Source organism: Sciurus vulgaris (genome assembly GCF_902686455.1).
Source record: "Sciurus vulgaris genome assembly, chromosome: 8".
NCBI classification, from domain to species: Eukaryota; Metazoa; Chordata; class Mammalia; order Rodentia; family Sciuridae; genus Sciurus; species Sciurus vulgaris.
Window position 1 is genome coordinate 45,668,489 of NC_136468.1, and position 17,699 is coordinate 45,686,187.

At 33.9% G+C, this 17,699-nt stretch overlaps 1 protein-coding gene across 8 annotated transcripts in view; it reads right to left on the bottom strand.

Moving 5' to 3' along the window:
* Nucleotides 1-17,699, bottom strand: part of C1GALT1 (core 1 synthase, glycoprotein-N-acetylgalactosamine 3-beta-galactosyltransferase 1) — a 44,567-nt gene that overhangs the window by 9,018 nt on the left and 17,850 nt on the right. For all 8 annotated transcript variants that reach the window (XM_079152254.1, XM_079152255.1, XM_079152256.1 and 5 more), the window contains 2 exons: nucleotides 4,085-4,321; nucleotides 206-873 (listed from right to left, as the gene is read on the bottom strand). In XM_079152254.1, coding sequence (XP_079008380.1) covers nucleotides 206-873; nucleotides 4,085-4,304 — 888 coding nt within the window. In that variant the 5' untranslated portion in view covers nucleotides 4,305-4,321. The remainder of the gene's footprint in view (nucleotides 1-205; nucleotides 874-4,084; nucleotides 4,322-17,699) is intronic.

Sequence of the window (17,699 nt, forward strand, 5' to 3'; positions counted from 1 at the left end):
CATTACATGTATATAAATACAATGTGTTTGTTGAATGACTATGGTTGATGCTCTGTTCTCATCTGCTATGTTAAACTGCCACACAAGGGAGAGTTCTAGTTGTTGACACTAAAAAAAAACTACACATATTAGCTAGTTTTTTTTTTAAGTTAACAAAAGTCCATCAGTCTCAAATATTTATAAATAACAAAATTTCTAAACTTACCTCTACAGGAGGATAGTAGTTATAATTCCAGTACCAAAAGGTTCTGGGTAGATAACCTTTGATTAAGTGGTGTTCTGGTACAAAGGGATGAAAAGTTTCTTTTCCAGTGGTATCTCTGGAATCTCCAGCTTCCACGTTTATGATTTCCATGCATTTTCCCAGGGCTAAGTCTTCAATGGAGGAACTATGTGTACATTTGTCTGTTTTAAATGCATCAACGAATCTCTTCAAGGCTTCTTTGCTTAGTACGTATCCTGCTCCCCCACTCATGTAACCCTGCTTTACATAAGGCTTAAATCTTCTCCCAAAGTAAATGGGTTTTTCAGGGTCATACTTTGAAAGCAGCCATCTCAAATTGTCAAGTATGACATATGTATCATCATCTGCTTTCATAAACCAATCAGCATCTTCTAAATAATGGTCATGAACATACTGAAAAGCTTTAATTGTTTTCCAGTAGAGTTGATCTCTGCCTTCTTTGGTTTTTAATCCCACAGTGGGAAAGTCTTTATTTTCTTCTGAACTCATAAACAACACTTTATTACAACGTTGAGCCCATGTAGCTTTGACGTGTTTGGCCTTTTTCTCTAGATTCTGAGGGCCTGTCATAACCCAACAAAGAATTTTAACTTTCTGGAAGAGGTTTTCAGCGATGTCTGTGTTCTCATCTATTAAACAAACATTTTTAAAAGTTATACTTAGACAGATGTAAAATCTAAATTATGATGTAAACATTTCTTATTTTCAAAAAACTATCTATTAGTGATTTAGGTGAAAGAAAGTAAAACTCAACCTAATGTGAGCTACATTCTGATTTATTGTCAATTTCATCCAAGGAGTTCACTGAACTCCTTACGACCTTGCTACTAAAACTTGATTCACTGACCAAAAGTATCAGCAACACCCCGGAGTTTCCTAGAAATGCAGAATTTTAGGCTTCACATCAAACACACTGAATCAGAATCTCAATTTTAACAAGTTCTGGTGATTCAGATGAACATTTAATACTACCTTAAGTAGTCTATGTTTGGTACTTTATACTAAAAAGAAAGCTTCAGCTGTTTTTTAGCACAACAAATTTCACATTGTTCTGAATGAGCTTCTGAAGGGCAGAAAAAACATGCTGAAGTGGCAGTTCTTTTCTGAAGTTCCACTGTTATCAACTGTCCACAGGAACCCTGAGGTGGCCCTAAAAGGTTTCAAGATTACACCTGTTTAGAACAGAGGAGTTAATGCAGGAGGGCTGTGATTACTTCTGATTGTTCTAAATATAACTCATTCCAAAATGCAAATCCACCATTCAAAAACAGAACAGAAGGAGGAGTAGAGGTGGGATTTCCAAGACTGTCTACAGCAGTTTTTTAAACCACCACTTTGCAAAGAAATGAGGTACTTTTTTTAATCAAGGAAGGCTTGATACCAAAAAGAAAGGAGGAAACAAAGAAAAAAGGTTGTCTGCTTAACTAAGTAGTGGGCTTAGGGACTTAAACTGATTTATATCTGGGTGCAAGCTTCTTATTTGGTTGTTAGGCCAGAACTACATCATGAGTAGCACTAGTCCACAGACCAATTATGAGATTCTAGACTAGCACTTCTCAAATGATCTGCGGTGAAGGACCAATTTTTATTTCTAATCATTAGGGACTTTTACAAATAAAATTTAAAAATCATTAGAAAATATAAAGAAATATAAAACACAAGCAAGCCCTAAGTCTTTATTTTCAGATTCAGGCAAAAAACTCTGTCAAAATTACCATAAAAGTTTGTCTACTCCCTATTTCAACACTTACTTGGTTGCAGACCAGCATGAGTCTGCAAACTACAGTTTTGAGTAGAATGTTTTAGGGTGGTTTAATTCTTTAGAAGCATACCTTTAAAGTTAAGGTTAAGTGTGTTATAAAACTTCAGTCCTGTGAAAAATTGGTATGAGGAGTATAATTTCCTAGTTAACTGAGAGGGAATAGAAGAAATGCCCCTCTGAAGATTAAGAATTCACAATCCAAAAAGATAAAAGCAGAAAAAAAAAAAAATCCCCCTATTTTTAGTAAAAAAGCATTCACTGCTCACATATCCAAGAAATTCAATCTCTTAGCTATACAGAGATCTCAGACACTGTATGGATACAGAGAATGGTATAGGTGAGAATCTGATCTGTCTTATTCAGGAAAAGACCGCTTTCTCCCCACTTTTAGACCTAGCAGATATTCTTATTCTTTCAATTATTTGCTCACTACTTTGTAACAGGCACGTACTGGCATAGGAGAGGAAAAAATGAGTAAGACATGTTTCCGGCCACCTAAAAATTCAGTTTAGCAGTGGAGATTGACATGTGAAGAAATAACTTACATACTAAGAGAATACATGAATAAAGTGTTGTTCCATGTGCTGAGGAAAAAGAAAGTAGTGGCTGATAAATCCTACAGAGCAATGAAATAAGGACTTGTGTAGGGAGAGAGAAAATTACACTAGAAAAAAGAGATAATGCAGAAAATAGAATTTTAAATTAGTAGAGTTCATCAACAGAAAGGACAAAAGACATGGAAAAGTTAAGTGCAATTATGTGAATATAGGTAAAGGCCTGAATTAGGGGAAATGTACCATGAACTGAGCTGAAGAGATCTGAAAATACATTAGAATTTAGTGACAAATGGAATTGATTGGTATACAATGGAAAACAGGTACCATAAGTTCATAGGTTCTGGTTTAGGCAGATGGTAATATAGGAAAAACAAGTTTTAGGAGGGAAGAAAAGGAGAAGGAGTTAAACTTTTAGCGTAATACACACTGTGTGGGTCACTGAGTGGAACAAAAGGTATAAAAAAAAAGGCACCTGCAGTGAGGCATAATACAGCCTACAAGTACCAGGGAAGTCTGACTCCAATTAATCATCTGAGACAGATATGCTGCAGGACAAGTACATAGTGACCAAACTGCTCTATAATAAGAACATAGAGGGCTACTCAGAGCTTAATCACTGTTACATAAACATTCATGTAACATGACAATTTGTCAGAGTATGCATGTGCTTGCTGGTTGATAAAACAATCAGGCTACAATATCTCCCCACTTCAATCCCTGCATGAAAGGAAGGGAAAAAGTAATTTATTACTGGAAAAATACAGAAACAACTCTTGAAGTGTTTGGAAGTGGGTAGAAGATAAACACTATAAAGAATAGGTGGAAATTAAAATTATGAAGGTTGATATTACACATACAAAGGAACTACTAAAAGATAGAAATGGGAAAAAAAACCAACATTAAGTACAACATAGAAGACTCAACTGAAAATATCTAGTTAGAAAAGAAACCAGAGGAAAATGAAGACATTGTAATACATCCTTAGTACTTCTACTTCCCTAGTTTTTTTTCTCAAAAGGATAAAATATTATATTAACTACTAGTTAATAGCAGTTATATTAACTACTGATACAAAATAAAAATTGAACTTTCTATATGTAAATACTATTCTATATTGACATTAAATATATATATTTATTTCATACTTACAGTATTATAAATATTTATATTTTAAAACATAATCGAGTTTTTCTAAGAAAAGACTAAGCATAAACCATGAGCAAAATAAAACAACAGTAAAACCCACAGAAGCAGATATGAACCATAACAATATTGAACCTAAAGAAAAACTTTCTAAAACTGCCTTTTTCCAAATGATGGTTTCTGAATCATTTTTACAAAAAAATAAATTTAACTTATTTCCTAAATAAATATGGGCTTTAGCAATTCCTTCTCATTAGGCAAATAAAAATTTGTTTTAATATCTGGAATAATCCATAGTGATGTAACAAAATTCATACAGATAACTTTCCCAACACTCAAAGCTTAGACTGAAATACTTCTTAATAATATAAACCATACCTTTATGTTGGCTAGAATCTGCATTGAAGTTCATTTGTCCTTCTAGATGATTCTGTCCATTATCATCTGAATGCCTAGCATGGGGATCATTATGAAGAATATTGGGCTGTGTGTCACCCTGTTCTCCCAACAAAATACTAAGTAGCTGAGAGCACAAAAAAAACCCTATTGCTGATCCACAGAGGAAAGTTAAAAAATTCAACCAAGATTTAGAGGCCATTTCCCGAAAGTGTATTTCTGGAAAACAAAACGAAAAACAAAACAAAGGTGTTATAAAAGTATAAAGCAGTATACATATGAGTAAAAACTCTGATAATGTTTACAGCAATCATGGAAAGTCAATTCTTTTCATATAGAAGAACATTCTAATGGTTTTTAACCTGTAATCATCTCCGACTTTACAACTTTATTTGCTGCTACAACAGCACATTATGATAATTCAATAAAAGAGATGGGTAATATGGGAGAATGTTCCTTTGTTGTTAACTGAATACTTAAAATCTACCTTTCTTTTATAGCAATCACCCCCTACTCTATTTTCCAACTCAGGGGTTAACAAACTTTTTCTATAAAGGAGTAGAAATAAAAGATTTCAGGCTTTGTGGGTCACATATTGTCCAGAGCATCTTGTTCTTTCTAAACAACTCTTAAAAACGTAAAAGTAATTTAGTTTGTGGAGGGGCTGGTCTCCCACCTGCTTTTGTAAAGAAAGTTTTATTTGAACACACCCATACCCATTCATTTATGTGCTGGTTCTGACTGTTTTTGCACTCTTCCTCCAAATCAGAGCTGAGTAGATCCCATAAAGTCTTACCTGTCTCTTTACAGAAAAAGACTGCTGCTCCCTGCTATAATTAATATCCCAGCTTCATTATAGTACTGGATGTAACTACCCCATGTTCTTACCACCTCTCCCTGCTATCCCACTGGACTGCAAGACCCTGGATCACATCAATGTATCACAGGATTAACTAGGGTGCCTGGAACATATTGGCTGCTCAAAAAATGCCTACTTAACTGCCCCATAACATATTGGCCCCCTTTAAGGATTTATAAATTCCTCTAAATTGCTTATGATAATGGTCCTAGATGTATAGTTTATAATTCTTCAAGGTAATTCAAAAAATAAGTTTGCTAAGCATTTACCATATGCCAGGTAATGTCCACACATAATTTCATTTTTTATTCTCACTATGCCTATTTCACAATGAGGTAACAAATTTTTATAAGTTAAATAACTAAGGTAGGTTGGCACAATCGAGAAGAGCCACAACTTGAACCCAGATCTCTCTGCTTAAGAAAAGCCAGTGCTCTTAAGATCCATTACATTTCTCGAACTCTTCACCCAGTTACCGCTCACACCAAAGGACAAGGTGTCTTATAATAAAGACAAAAGTCTGAGGGATAAGCCCCCAAATTACCTTTACATATACAACCAAAATGCACAAACTAAAATTATTACTATAACAACCTATACCAAACAATTTCATATGATTATATTTCCAGAATGGCTGACAAGAATCTTTCAGACCACAATCAGAAAATCTGTACAAAATGTAAAAGTTTGAAGACACTTATCAATGAGTGAGAATTACTGGGTCCAAGATCTGTAAGAAAGGAGAAGTCAAGTGAGGTGAACCAGTTATTTGGCACAGCTCTACTCCTCAAGACAATTATAATTGTTCCTCAGTATCCACAGACTTTGGTTCCAGGACTCCCTGGGGACATAAAAATTGATAGATGCTTAAGTTCCTTATTTAAAATGGCAAAGTATTTGCATATAATCTACACAAATTCCACCACATACCTTAAATTATCTCTAGATTATATGTAATACCTAATACAATATAAATGCTCTATAAATAACAGTTATACTGTAGAATTGTTAGGGAATTTATACTCAGGGAAAAATGACAAGGAAAGTCTGTATATGCTCAATACACATGCTAAATTTTTCTCCTAAATATTTTTAATTCACAGGTGGTTGAATCCATGGATGTGGAACCTGTGGATATGGAAGGTTGACTGTTCTGATTCTGAGAGAAAAGAATAGAGAGAAAATGAAGCTAATAAAAAAAATCAAAGCCCAAAGTCTTCTAGGAGGTCCTGGAAAACACTGTTTGGTTTTATATATAACTTGTTTTTAATTTTAAAATATTTTGTTGGGGCTGAGAAGATAGCTCACTCGTAGAGTACTTGCTTTGCAAGCACAAAGCCCTGGGTTTGATCCCCAGCACCACAAAAAAATAAAATAAAATAAAAAAATATATATATGTGTGTGTATATGTATATATATATATACGTGTATATATATATGTATATTTTGTGATGCCATTTGATGACTGCCATACTCTTAATTACTCTTCTGCCTCCTCGGCATATGCTGGCTTCTCCTTGTTGCTTTTACCCAACCCCTTCCAATTTCAAGGACACCTGCCTTAATGACTAAGTATCTATAAGCTACTTTTCTTTCCTGATCCTGTGATAAAGCAGTCATCTCAGATAGATGGAATGCACCCTCAAAGCCCACTCAGATTTCTAGCAAAAATCATGTCTACCTCTTCAGATTTGTAACAGTACTGTAGCAGACCAGAGTAGAAGATGACATTGCTTAATCATGCTGCACATTATGGGGGCTTCTAATTTCAAATGAATTGGGTGGAGGGAAATTATTTATGTCCAGTGCTCATCAGAATCGCTTGAACATTTTAAAAATATAGATTTCTAGGTGTGGCAGTTGAGATTTTAGATGCAAAAAAGTGCTAAGACAACTAAAATGTGTTTAAAAAAAGGAGCTTTATTTATCATAAAGAAAAAAATTTCAATGAATAGAGAAATGCATGAAGGAAGAAATTACCCTAAATCTCACCACCCAGAAAAAACTATTAACATTTGAAGAATATCATTACAGACCTTTGCCTCTATGAATAACAGGGATAGAAGAGGTAACTAAATTTGTGTGCTGTACTAAGAGCTTTACATGGATAAATCAGGTACTATTATTCCCATTTTACAGATGTAACTGAGAGATCAGAAACAATCTCATAGTTGCACTAACAATCTGAATCAAGAATCTCAAAGTCTTAACCACTTTTAAGTTATAGTTTACAGAACTGGGATTAATCATGTAGTTTCAAGATTTAACACATAAATTGGAGCTATGTGAGTTTATAGGAAGACACTGAAATGAAAAGCACCTTTAAAGCATGACCGTCTCTTCTCCAAATGATCCCTTTTAAAATTAGGAAAAGAAAATTATGAAAAATACAAAGCAGTTGGAGGCCCTTTATTTAATTACATATTTTAATTTTGGGCAGTATCCCTTGGTTTCTTGATGTGTGAAGTGTGGAAATCAGTATGCAAACATGATTTTTGTAAATTATTTTTGTTTGGTAAAAATTTATGACCTGTAATTTCATAACTGCTTAATCTTGGATCCATTAAACTGGACTTCAGCTCACTAACAATACTTACATTGCAGCTCCTCTAAATTTGAGTTCTTTGCTAATGTTACATGTTTTGAAGGATGGATTTCAACAAGTAGTTCTTTTATCGGTGCTAACTAGTGCTACACTGAAATTCTTCACATTTGAGAATGTCTCCTATTACCTTCATATGTGAAGCCCAACTTGACCATGTAAACTTGACCAGGTACTCTTAGATATTATTCCATGGTCGTCTTACACAGGCACCAGTTTTGTTTGTTTGTTTAACTCTTGTAGATACAGACATGTCTTGTTTTATCGTTCTTTAATTTACTGTGCCTCAGAAATAGTTTAACAGATGGAAGATTTGTGACAGTCCTATAATGAGCAAGTATTTCTCCAAATAGTTCCTGCTCCCTTTATGTGTCTGTCAAAATTTGGTAATTTCCCCAACATTTCAAATTTACTGTATCTTTCATGGTGATTTGTAATCTTTGCCACTTATTATTTGGGGGCATCATAAACTGCACCTATGTAAGACTACAGACTTAAGTTTTGTATTTTAACTGCTCCACAACTGCCTATTTCCCATCTCTGTTCCTGTCTTGCACTGCCCTATTCCCTAGGACATAACAATATTGAAGTTTAGGTCAGTTCATAATCCTACAATGGCCTATGAATGTTCAAGTGAAAGACTGATTTAAACATTTCTTATATACTTGGTGAGGAAGGGATATGAAAAGCTGAGATAGGCCAAAAGCCCTAGACAGGCCTCTTATACCAAACAGGTAGATACACAAAGTCAAGGAAAAGTTCTTGAAGGAAATTAAAAGTACTCCAGTGTACACATGAGTGATAAGAAGATGAAAGAGTTATACTGCTGATATGAAAAGTTTCAGGGTTCTCTAGGGTACATCCACTCTAATACTCCCACAGGCCAAAGCCTAAGCAAGAGTAGGGCCTAACTCTCTTCACCTGTATGAAGGCTGAGAGGTAAGAAAGCTGTAGAAGAAAGTCTGAAGCTAGAAGCTGATTCATGAGATTTAGGCAAAGAAAAGTGCAACGTGAAGCACAAAGTGCTAATGTAGAAACCACTGTAAGTTACCTAAGATCTAGTGAAGATCATCAGATGAAGGTGGTACACTAAACAACAGTTTCTCAATGTAGATGAAATAGCCTTATAATGGAAAAAGATGCCAACTAGGATTCTCGTAGCTAAAGAGAAGTCAATAAACAGCTTCAAAAGACAGGTTCTCTTGTTAGGAGCAACTAGTGACCTTCAGTTGAAGTCAAAGCTTATTTATCATTCAGAAAATTCCTAAGGCCCTTAAGAATTACACTAAAACTACTCTACCTTTGCTCTATAAATGGAACAACAAAGCCTGGAAAATAGCACATCTATTTACAACAAGGCTTACTGAATATTTTAAGTGCACTGCTCATATCTACTGCTTAAAAAAAAATTCTTTTAAAATAATACTGCTCACTGACAATGCATCCTGTCACCCAAGAGGCCTGTTGGTGGCCTCTTAATATTGTATCCATTATTAATGTTGTTTTCATGCCTGCTAACACAACAACCATTCTGCAGCCCATGGATCAAGGAGTAATTTCAAATCTTATTAAGAAATACATTTCATAAGGCTATAGCTGCCACAGTGATTCCTCTGATTTGGAAAAAAGGCAAATGAAAATCTTCTAGAAAGGGTTCACCATTCTAGAATGCCACTAAAACATTTGTGATTCATAGGAAGTCAAAATGTCAACATTAATAGGAATTTGGAAGCTAGCTGATTCCAATCCTCATGAATGACTGAGGGGTTCAAGGCTTGAGTGGAGGAAGTAGCTACAGATGTGGAGTTTAAGGATGTGACTGAATTGTGGCAATTTCATGATAAAAATAGAAATGAGAAATTGCTTCTTACAGATAAACAGAGTGGTTTACTGAGAGAGAAATGACAACAAATGAATAAACTTTGTTGATAAAGCAGCGGTAGGGTGTGAGAGGACTGATTTTTAAACTGTTATCCAGCAGCTGGTATACTACAGAAAAATCTCTCATGAAAGCAAGAGTCCAATGATGTAGCAATCTTTATTGTTTTGTTTTTAGAAATTGTTAGAGCCACCCCAATCTTTAGCAACCATCACCCTCATCAGTGAGCACCCATTAACAAGGGCAAGACTACTTGCAAAAATATTGATTCACTGAGGGCTCAGGTAATTGAGCAAAATTTTAAAGGTAAATACATTTTGTGTTTTTAGACATAATGCTATTATACACTTATTGTGTACACATAATATACATACATTGGGGAACCCAAATGTTTTTTCTAACTGGCTTTACTATGACTTTTGCTTTATCAAGTTGGTCTGGAACTGAACTCATGGTATCTTTAAGGTTGCCTATTGATTCTTCTCTTATGCTTGGTTTTCAGTCACTTGACGAGATCATCAATATTTTCTGAAGACTTTAATGCCCTTTACCATGAAAGCAGGTCTTGGAACAATTTTTGGCCTTTCAGAAAGTCAGAGCAATTCATAATAAAGTTCCTAAAATCCTCAATCTTTTTTCCTTTTAATTTTTTATTTAGTGCTTTATTCCATATTTTGTCAAGCCTGCAACCTAATATTTGTAATGTTGTTCTGAATTATGATTTTCATTTGTTGCACCTACATATTCAAAGTATACTTCTCTCTTCAAACCACATTAAAATGAGCTGTGATCTTTATTTCTCTCAGACTTTCCTGGTAATACTGGGATGAATCCTATATAGTAATGCACATTTTAAAGGTTTATAAATACAGTACACTTGAGCACCATGTTAGAAACTTGACATTTTCTCTGATCCTCACAGCAACCTGAAAACTTGATAGCAGTATCCCTACATTACAAATGAAAAACTAAGTATCACGGGGCAGGGGGTGGGGGAGCAGGGGGAGGAATGAATGAGACACACAGGTTGAAAGCAAAAATAAAATTGTGCCTACTTGCAGAATACATGGGAATAAAAAACAAAACAAAACAAAACAAAAAAAAAAAAAAAAAAAAACACTAAAGAATTCTATGGAAAAAATTACTAGCTGGATGAGGTGACATACACCTGCCATAATCCCAGCAACTTGGGAGGCTGAAATGGGAGGAGGGCAAGTTTGAAGCCAGCCTCAGTAAATCAGCAAAGCCCTAAGCAAGCAACTTAAATGAGACCTTGTATCAAAAAGGCCTGGGGCTGTACAGCTCAGTGGTAAAGTACCACTGGGTTCAATCCCCAGTACCCTCCCCTCTACTGTCTGGAGTAAGTGAATTCAACAATGTCAGGAGATACAATATAAACACATCAAAATCAACTGGATTTCTGTATACTAATGGACATGTAGACACGATAGACAAGTAATTCAAAACACTCCCTTTATAATTGCTCAAAAAATGTGTACAGCTAACAAAACATGTACAAGACTTCTATGATAAAAGTCAAATGATGCTGATGAAAAAAATAAGACTAAAATAAAAACATACCATGTTGGTGAGTTTAAAAAAAACCAAAACCCTCAACAAAGATGTCAAATCTCCCCAAAATGATATGCAAGTTTAATGCAGTTTCTATGAACATTCCAACAAACTATTTTGTAGATATATGCAATATTATTTTAAAATTCTTACATAAAGGCAAATGAACCAGAATAGCTACAATTTTGAATCAGTCTACTTAAGTTCAAAGTATACAGTTAAGATAACAAAAAAAATGTGTAGTACTGGAAGGGGGCATGGATCAATGCAACAGAAAACCCAGAAACAGACCCACATAAAGATGTTCAACTAATTCTTGACAAAGGTAAAAAAGTGAATGAACAGGCAAGAATTTTTTTTTTTTTCAATACTAGGCAAAAACCAACCAAACAAAAAAACTCTTAAGTCTTACTTAAAAATTAACTCAAAATGTACTACAGATTTAAGCGCTAAAACATGCAAGTATAAAACATTTAGGGGGAAAAAATCCTTAAGATCTAGAACTTGGAAAGTTTTTAGACTTCATATCAAACATACATTCAGCCAGGTACGATAGTGCCTTTAATCCCAGTGACATGGGAGGCCTGAACAGGAGGATTCCAAATTTGAGACCAGCCTCAGCAACTTAACAAGACCCTGTCTCAAAAAGGGCTGGGGATGTGGCTCAGTGGTTAAGTGCTCCTGGGTTCAAGCCCTGGTAACCCCAACCCCCAACAACAACAACAATTCATAAAAGGAAAAAAACTGATGAAACCAAAACATTTAAAAATGCAATTAGAAAATGTGCAGAATACATTTGGCCAAAGATGTAAAGATAACAAGATATTCAACTTGATTCACCATTAGGAAGATGAGAGCGAAAACTAAGATATCTCTACCTCTATGAAAGACTGAAATTAAAAATACAGTGACACTACCAAACACTGGGGAGGATATAGATAAACTGGATCACTATACATTGCAAGTGGGATGTAAAATGGTGATAAGTCACTATGGATCAAAATGCATACAAAAAATTTGTACTAACACATTAAGCACAACTTATTGTCAAAGTAAACTACTCACCCAGACAAAATATGGAAAATACAAAATTGGAATGATATGCCTCCAGTCTAATGATGTTTCCCACTCCCACGTACCCTCTGACTTCCTGGAATCATTAGAAAAACACACAGCAGTTTCCCAAGGTCCCACACCTCGCTTATTTACCCCTCTCGGGCACCAAATGTTGGAGAGAAACTATCAACCAGTAGTGGTACAAAAGAAAGATTCAAACGTACATTAAAAAAAAATTGTCCATGTGGCAGGTAGTAAGAAGTATTCTATCCAACACAATTTTTAAGCAATACCAGTAGAACTGATTCTATTTAAAATGAATAAATAGAAGTTACAGAACCTATCTAGAAATCTTGCAGAGGAGGAAAAAGATGCAAAAAGCATGAAAAGAACAGTTCTAAATATTTCATAAAAAAGAAAAACTGTATAGGACTGCTTTGTGTTAGTTTAAAAATTGAAGAGATTAAAGCAATTATAGATGACAGACATGAAACTCAAGCAATGGAGAGCCAAAGAGAATCACATATCCTCCAAACAATAAAATACATAAAATAGGGTACCTATATACATATTTTAAAAAATATATAAGTACAGGAATACATAAAATAGGGAAAATATATATACTTTAAAACATATTTAAAAGTACTGAAGACCATAAATCTGAATAAAGGTCTCATACATGACCCAGAAAAACCTAATATATATAGATCAGTACTTAAGATACCTTGAAATTCACTCAGAGTCTAATAAGTACCCAGGAATAAACAAGCAAGGCAAAGCAAAACATTAGGCAGATTAAAAAAAGAAAGGAAAAAAAAGCCTAATATCATTAAATGACCAATGCTGAAAAACCTTAAGTTTCTCAGAAGTAAAAACATGTATGCTCATAGGCTTAAAACTGCAGCAAGTTGTCATTTAAGAATCAAAACAGGAAGGCATTTTCAAATATGCAAAGGCTCAGTACCCATATATATACCTTTGATACACAACCTAAAGATATAATTCAGCTGAGATAGAAATCTAAATATAAAAAAAAAACTCACAAATGGAGAAATCATACCATCATTGGTAAGATTCTTGTGATTCTTTCCAACACAAAACTATCAAGAAAGTGTGGTACTTATAACACAAGATAGAAATGTTATCCTGTAAAGAAAAGCTATGTAGGTTAAAAGAATAATAGGAATTAAACTAAGAGACCTAGGCAAAAATGACGTATCTTCCAACAACAATGGAGCTGGGGATGAGGAGGAAAGATACTGTGCTTCTAAGAATTATGTGTTCTACTTTCATCATAATGTAATAATGTAAAAGAAATAATGTAAAAGAGTCAGACATCATGGGGTCACTCGAGTTTTTTTTTTTAAAGTTTAATAAAAAGCTTTGAATGCACATTAAAGTTTAGCCTCCCCACCCCAAAAAAAAACATACTCCCATTACAGAATAATAACTTAAAAATGACACTTGTTCTTTTAGTTGATTAATTCTCGAACATCGTCATCTCATCTCTAAATAATTTTATAGTTCTCTCTGAAAATATGTACATTTTCTTACTATCTAACATGCCATTATCAAATACCTAACAAAACTAACAATAATTTTTTGGTTTCATGTAAACCACAGTTTGTAAATTTCTCCTACTGTCTTCTCTAATCACATTGCCCCAATTAGCTCAGAAATGTCTTTTTGTAATTGTTTCCTCAAGTGAGAATTCAAACCATATTCATAATCAGATTAAAAATAATATTAAACATAAAAGCACAAATGAAACATTTCTTTTTAGAAGGCTAATTATCAAAACTCACTCCAGATATAAAACTTAAATAACCATAGAAGAAATAATGTAAAAAGTCAGATAATAAGACTTTTCCTAGATGAAATATTTCAATCCCTTAAAAGTTTTTATTCTACATAGATCATTCTAGAAAATTCAAAATTTAACCAATTCTTTTATGTAAAAGTTTGATACCAATATTTGATAGAGAATCTCAAATTAAATATATAACACAGAAAACTAGAATCCAATCCATTCCTCCATATTATAGTATTAAAGAAAAAGCAACACAATTAGTAATAGTTATATTAAGTTGGGTCCTCTGGAAGCAAACTCTTAAGATAAGGCACTTGTATGAAAGTGATCTATTGGAGAACAAAAAAACATCACGAAGATAAAGGCAGACTGAAGCCTCCCATAACAGTAGTGTAAGAGGACATGAGAGAGCAAACTTTAATTGCGGCTACCTTCAAATAAACCTTGACCCTGGGAAACTGCTGTATTCTGTGACTTAAGTAGAAGAGTTTTCAGTTTAAGCTAGAGTTTTCAGTAGAGCAAAAAATCTTATAGCCATGAGAGTCATCTAACTCCCTTTCTTTCTCAAGAATTTATCTGTTCTTGTTCTTTCCCATCTCCTAATAACTGTTTTATGAATATTATTCAAATTTCCCAGTCCCTTTCTTAAATGATAGCTTGTTACTCAGACTGCACTAACCTAAATTCTTGACAAACAACTATTGTAAACCCCCTCCCAATTAGAAGTTTTTACCTTTAAGATTTGTTAAGGGCTGGGGTAGAGTGGTACCTCAGTGGTAGAGTGCTTGCCTAGCACGTGTGAGGCACTGGGTTTGATTCTCAGCACCACATATAAATAAATAAAATAATGGTCTATTGACAACTAAAAAAATAAAAATACACACACACACACACACACACACACATATATTTAAAAAAAAGACTAGTTACAATCTCGGATTCCATTTCAATCTGCTTGAAATTTGTGTCTCTTAATTTGCAGCTCTGATCAATCTAACTAAACTTTGTTTCTTAATTAACTTGTGCCTCAGTTTCTCTTAAAGGTCAACAAAAATATTTCTTGGAAAACTTTGTAGGGTAATAACACAGGTAAAGGAACAAAGCAAAAGGAAGATACCAAGTAAGTTCCCATGAAGGGAAATTTTATCTCACTCCCTCAAAGTAGCTCTGGAAACAATGTAGATTACAACTCAGTTTACTCCTACCTTCAGTCACTGGTTAAGATCTGTCCTAAGAAACAAATTTCCCAGAGGCTTCTACAACACCTACACTAGTAAAGCAAGTTCTGTCATTGTGAAAATAGTTCTCCCACATAGGAGCTAGAATTGGGAGTGCATACACATCAGGAGCCTACCATAAGAAAGGGAAGAAAATAATGGGTTCATCAACAGAGCACTGGCATCTTCTGCTATGATGACTTTTAGGACAGGGAAAATTGAAAACCATTTGGTCTGGAATCACACTATGGATTCCCCCAAAAGGCTGAGCAATAAACCACTCCAAGTAGGATCATCCTACAGTTGAGAATCATTGGCCATTATTCCCAGACATGTATAGAGATTAAAATAAAATTTTTAATATCTACTCTAAATTATAAATAGCTCATTAAGAATACTAGACATTTTAAGGAAAGTCAATAAGACACCAACACAGTCAAAGCTACTTGGAACAGATTATGCAATAGAAAAACAAACTGACGAATAAAGATATGTGGTATCATGAGCTTCTGAACATCTGGATGTTTTAAAGAAGTGACAGATTCTGGTTAAATCAATATTTAGTGTACCATAATGAATCTATTTTAAAACATCGATACAGAGACCTTGACCACATTGTTGGGAGTGGCAGGTCTGGAGATTGAGAAAACATTCAGCATTGGTCATACGTATATTTGAATTATGAAATAAAAAACAATACTCAAATCTAAAGTATAATCTAACAAAAATATACACAAATTATTCATTGAAAAGGATATTCAACATGCTTTAAATTAATGTACATCATCTTTCCACAACTGTATCCAAGCTAAAAGTTATGTAAATTCCTAATTTTAATAGCTGCTATTATAGAGTACTGGAAATATTATTTTTAGTATATTCCCTTCAAAATGTAGGTAACTTTGTACTTGGTGACTCAACTCTTAATAAGAAAATCTTAACAAAAAATAAAAAAGCAATGATGAACAGTACCTGTGTATAATAAGCCTTAAAATATCTGCTAGATGAATGAAAGATTCATATTCAAAAATTAGACTAGACATATAATGAGGGGTAGGAGGGGTTAGCGTTAGGGTTAGGGTTAGGTTTAGGGATAGGGATAAGGAGGGTGGTAAAAATGGAGGAAGGAAGGACTGCATAGAGGGAAAAGAGGGGTGGGAGGGGTGGGGGGAGGGAAAAAAATAACAGAATGAATCAAACAACATTACCCTATGTAAATTTATGATTACACAAATGGTATGCCTTGACTCCATGTACAAATAGAGAAACAACATGTATCCCACTTGTTTAAATAAAAAAAAAATTAGACTAAAGGGAATGCATATTAAAATAAATTGTAGATTATACAATTGCTAAAAATATTTTAAAGATTACATTTCATTATGAAAACATGATTAGAAAAAAGATGCAAAACTGTATATTCAATGTACTTAAAATGCAAATTTCTACCAAATTTCAGAGCTTAGCAACAACAACACTACTGAATACTAGTTGTTTACTCTGATAATCATGAGCAGACTGGAAGCTGCTGTAGTTCAGCCTCCAGTGTATCCTTCCCACATATCACTAGCTTGAAAAGGTAAAATAAAAAGAATGGTTTGCATCAAGTGTATTCTGCTTTCTTATTGTGGTAAGTAAAAAAAAAAAAAAAAAAATCATAAATTATATTACTAAGTAGGGAATCTTCTATATTTATTCATAATGATAATAAACCCACTGCTAATACAAATATATTTTGTGGAAAATAAGTGCATTTTCTGAGAAAAAAAAAAAAAAAAACATTTCTCCAAATTTTTGCAAATCAGTTTCTGGTTTAACAGAAAACAACTGGATCTGAAATTCTATATCTTCGCAATTTATTAAAATATTACATATAATATACCTTCTAGAAAAATCTGACTGCATACTTATGAGAGAATGAGTGAAAAAGCAAATATCAGTCTTAGTATAATAGTTTTGACTTTATGGCCCTCCTGAAATAGTCTAAAAGAACAGAGTTTTTCTGGATCACAGTTTGAGAATCACTGCATTACTTGGACCCAAACTGTTTTCCTCCCCAAATATTGAATGGTGGCTAGAAGCTTGCTGAATCATGAAATATACAGGATGAAGGCTTGGGAGTTCTCTGATTTCTGGGTTCCGATTAGAACTCAATGGAAACATGCTATATTCACCTCTGTTCTCCATAAAAAAAAAAAAAAAAAAAAGAGTAATGTTGAAAGCAGAGATGCAAGTCTTTTTCTTAGTTTAAGGCACCTACCATTTGGTTCAAGTTTAATTCTCTTTAAATTATCTGTAGGTGAAACCAGATTTGGAAATACTGGTCTGAGTGTTAGCTACTAAGGAGTATTCTCAAAAGGAAATCTGATTCTCTTCCCTTCTCCCTTCCTTTTTTTTTGATACAATAAAGCAATACAAAATACCACTAACTTGGTATCACAGCAACCATTAAGGATACAAAAAATTTGCAGATTCAAAGGATAGCAACAAGCAGGAAAATTCACCTTTTGTTATTCTGAATGTGGGATTTCAAGGAACATTTAAAAATATAGAACCAGAGTTGAGATTTATAAAAATTGTTTTTAAACTTGATTGCAAAGTT